Raw genomic sequence first — 3,678 nt, 5'->3', positions numbered from 1 at the left:
TGAGCCTCAGTGTCTAATTATATAAAATGGGAATGATCCCTACTTTGCAGAGTTGGGAGAATTAGAGATAATCTCTGTAGAGCACTGAGCACGGAACCAGCCCCAGTACGTGATCAGTAAACAGTAAACTCTCAACCTCTCCTTTTTTCTTTTTTTTTTTGCGGTACGCGGGCCTCTCACTGTTGTGGCCCCTCCCGTTGCGGAGCAGAGGCTCCAGACGCGCAAGCTCAGCGGCCATGGCTCACGGGCCCAGCCACTCCGCGGCATATGGGATCTTCCTGGACCGGGGCATGAACCCCCATACCCTGCATCGGCAGGCGGACTCTCAACCACTGCGCCACCAGGGAAGCCCAACCTCTCCTTTTTTATGGGAGTCATGTCCTCCTGCTTCCCCATCTAGAGGACCATGAGGCTGGAGTCTGCTTTGTCTTTGCATCTTTGCCCTTTTCTGTGTCTAACATAGGAAGTCTTGAAACACATTGATTGACACGTGGTGGAAAGAACTAGGCACACCTAACTTGATGTTAGAAGGGGAGACTTTCGGTAGAGGGACCTCTCAGATGTTGGAGTGATTGGCAGAGAGGGCAGAACCACCATCTGGAGTTCTAAGGAGGCTGATGGTAGCCCAGGATGGGAAGGAATATCCAAATTTAGAGCTGTTTAACACGAGAATAGGTACCAAATGGAAGTTACTTGCCATTAAAAAGTATAGAAAGTATTCCTGGGTGGAATGAGGTATAAGACCAGATCAGTGATTCTTATCTTAGGGAGTCACAGGTACCTTTGAAAGTCTGACAAAAGTTATGGATCTTCTTCCCTAGGAAAATGGCCCAAAGCATAACATTTTGCAGATAATTTCAGGAGCTTCATGGATCTTAGGTAACATCACCTGAAAACGCTTCGGCTTTCTCTTTCACTATTAATAGTGAGAGGTGCATTGCTGTTATACATATCTTCAAAATTCACACCTGCCATCTGGAGGTCCAGCTTCATATCTAAAGCTCATTGCCTTTTGCTACAGATTCAATACTTGGCATATTTTTTGATAAAGTGAATAAATAAATGAATGAAATCATTGATTAATCGGATCTTCAAGGAAACCTGTGTGCTTGAAGGAGAGAGAAAGAGAAGGAAAACAGAAAGAAAACACTGAAGGGTTTTAGAGAAAGACCAGTACAGGATAACCAAAAGTTGGAGAAGGGTTAATCAGGGTCAAAGAAGAGGATCAATTTTGGGAGGCCTGAACTCCCGGCCTCTGCCCAGGGCTGAGCGCCCCATTGAACTTCTAAACCCAAGATCCTGCAGAAGCAGACTCCATCCTGCTGGCCCTGACTCCTTGCCCTCAGAGTGATGGTGGCACATACCCAGGGGCTACCGGGGAAAATCACTCATAAGATCATGCCCATGTCCAGGTGATATTCTGATTTGATTTTGAAATCTCTTTCCCTCTGTGAATTTAGGTCTTAATTATTCTGCAACCACTTTTTCTGTTATTACAATTGCTTAGTTCAAACGTGGTAATGAGTTACTAAACGAAGTATGCTGAGGTTTGTTTTTTCCCTCAGAGTATCATTATTCAAAGAATAGTTGATTTTCAACACAAACACCGGTGACAATAAGTCCCAAGAGGAAAATATGCTGTCCGAGCGCAGGGGGATTCCTTGTTTGAGAAACTGAATTTGAGATTCTCCAGGATTAGCTGGTCTTCCGATCCACATGAGCGAAGAAGACAGGCTGCTCTGCCCCGGTCAAGGCCTCTGGCTCTCCCCACAGCCTGCCCCCTGCGCTCACCTGGAGTTACAGTGGTTGCGGGATTTCAGGAGGCGCCTCAGGCTCTCCAGGGCCTCGGGAAGCCCCTCTCCGGTGAGGGCGCTGCAGCCCTGCAGCTCCCAGCAGTGCCCCTGGAACTTGTGCAAGCCCAGCCTGTCTCTGATCTCAGGCAGCGGCAGGGCGTGGGGTGCCTCCTGCTTGTTGGCCAGCACCAGGAGGGGCACGCTGGCCAGGTGGGGGTTGGCCAGGGCCTCGGTGAGCTCAGCCTCTGCCTCGGGCAAGCGGGCTTCGTCTGTGCTGTCCAGCACGAAAATGAGGACGTCCGTGCCCTCCAGGTAGTCCTTCCAGCTGGCCCTGAGCTGGCTCTGCCCCCCGACATCCCAGAGGGTCAGAGACACGTGCCCAGGGGCTTCAAGAGGCTCCACGTTGAAACCCACGGTGGGCAGGGTCTCCACCCGCTGGTCGCCCTTCAGTTTGTACAGGAGCGTGGTCTTGCCGGCCAAGTCCAGGCCTATCATCACCACCCGGGCTTCTGCCTTGTGACCTCGGGAGTTCACAGACCCCATGGGGGCCACTGCCAGACCCTAGGGGAGAAAGGCCGGGTGCACACATCAGCCATTCTTTTCAGAAGAAACACAAATCCTTGCGGGCACGTGGGAGAGGAGCTTCTACACCCAAGTAGGAAAGTATCTTTACAGTGTCATATTTCAAACAAAGGCCTGGGCTTCGAAAGGGCAGGGAAGTAGGGGTGTGTGAGTCAGCATCCGCTGACCTATCTCTGGGGGGTGCCCGCTGCAGAGAAGAGGGCAGGGCCTCCCCCTAAAAGACACGGAATGTGGGCTCACATTCCTTGGTAGTTAAAGCAAGGAGGCACAACGAAGTTCCAGTTAGACAAACTGAAAGATGTTTCAATTCTTGCAGGTCTGTGGCTTCTAGCCTCTGTTTTCCTCCTGTAAGCCTAAACCCCGAAGGGGAAGCTATCTTGGGGTCAGTGCACTGATGGAGGAGGGCAGTCGGCTCACGTTAACTTCTGCTTCCTTTGGCCCCCGCCCCCCACAGGACCAGGCCGCATCCTGTAAACAGTGGCTATTTATAAATACCGTTGACCTTGGACACATGTACGGCTCAGAGCAAAGTGGTTTCCTCCAGTGTCTTACCAAGGTAAATTACCTCCAGGACATTACACAGGTTTTTCAAGAATCTCACATCTTAAGACTAAGACCTGTTCCCACCTTAGTCCAGGGAAAACTTAGCTGGAACAGGGGGAGGGACATCTCACACCCAGGGGAGTATATTTCAGCTGCCCCTGGAGGAAAATAAGATAGCCTCTGTTCATTCCTCATGCCAGGGGTAGAAGAGTGAAATTAAAGTTACCTCAGTGTTATTAGGCTGCGGCCGAAAGCTCCCCCTCTGTGGTGGTCTTCCACCTGCAGCTGCGCTCAGTCCTGAGAGCGAGATGGGAAACGAGTACAGTGACTGTGGCCGGCTCTCCCTTTTTGTGCTTCCTTTCCCCAGATGCTTGGGGGCGGGGCACAGGCTCCGCAGCCCCACCCTCACCCCGGGGCTCCCTGAGCAGAGCAGTCCTGCTGAGGATGTGCCACAAAGATACCCCCAGCCAGGCCCAGAGCCGACTCCCCGGTTCTTGGCCGTTCAGACTCCATATGCAGGAGGGAGGGCACCCAGCTCAGCACCGTGCCGTGGTCCGCTGATCTCCTGCTCTTCCTCTCACAATCCTGGGATCCCCTCGGTGGAGAAATCTGAGAATCAGACCTCTTCCTTCAGCTCATGCCTCAGTGTGTTTCTGGTGCCTGGAGATTCTTTCATTTGCTTGGAACCATATGAGCTTAAAAACTGCCTAAGTAGGATTAAAACATGCTTTAAAAATAGGTTTAAATGTTGAAGGTAAAC

General features: G+C 51.3%; 1 protein-coding gene across 1 annotated transcript; it reads right to left on the bottom strand.

Annotated features, from left to right (window-relative positions):
* Positions 1-1,382: 1,382 nt before the first annotated feature.
* Positions 1,383-3,251, bottom strand: ARL11 (ADP ribosylation factor like GTPase 11). Its single transcript, XM_029210423.1, has 2 exons — positions 3,145-3,251; positions 1,383-2,354 (listed from the first exon to the last, which is right to left on the bottom strand). Exon 2 carries the CDS (start codon positions 2,334-2,336, stop codon positions 1,788-1,790), a length of 549 nt encoding a protein of 182 aa, XP_029066256.1. The 5' UTR covers positions 2,337-2,354; positions 3,145-3,251; the 3' UTR covers positions 1,383-1,787.
* Between the last annotated feature and the right edge of the window lie 427 nt (positions 3,252-3,678).

This window comes from Monodon monoceros, unplaced genomic scaffold (genome assembly GCF_005190385.1).
Source record: "Monodon monoceros isolate NGI ecotype Baffin Bay Population unplaced genomic scaffold, NGI_Narwhal_1 Super_Scaffold_8, whole genome shotgun sequence".
NCBI lineage: Eukaryota > Metazoa > Chordata > Mammalia > Artiodactyla > Monodontidae > Monodon > Monodon monoceros.
The sequence above is the reverse complement of the archived record's forward strand: the minus strand, read 5'-3'. Positions and strand labels throughout refer to the sequence as shown.

Excerpts from the sequence above, each read along its gene's own strand:
- ARL11 (XM_029210423.1), bottom strand. The coding sequence starts at position 2,336 with ATGGGGTCTGTGAACTCCCGAGGTCACAAGGCAGAAGCCCGGGTGGTG.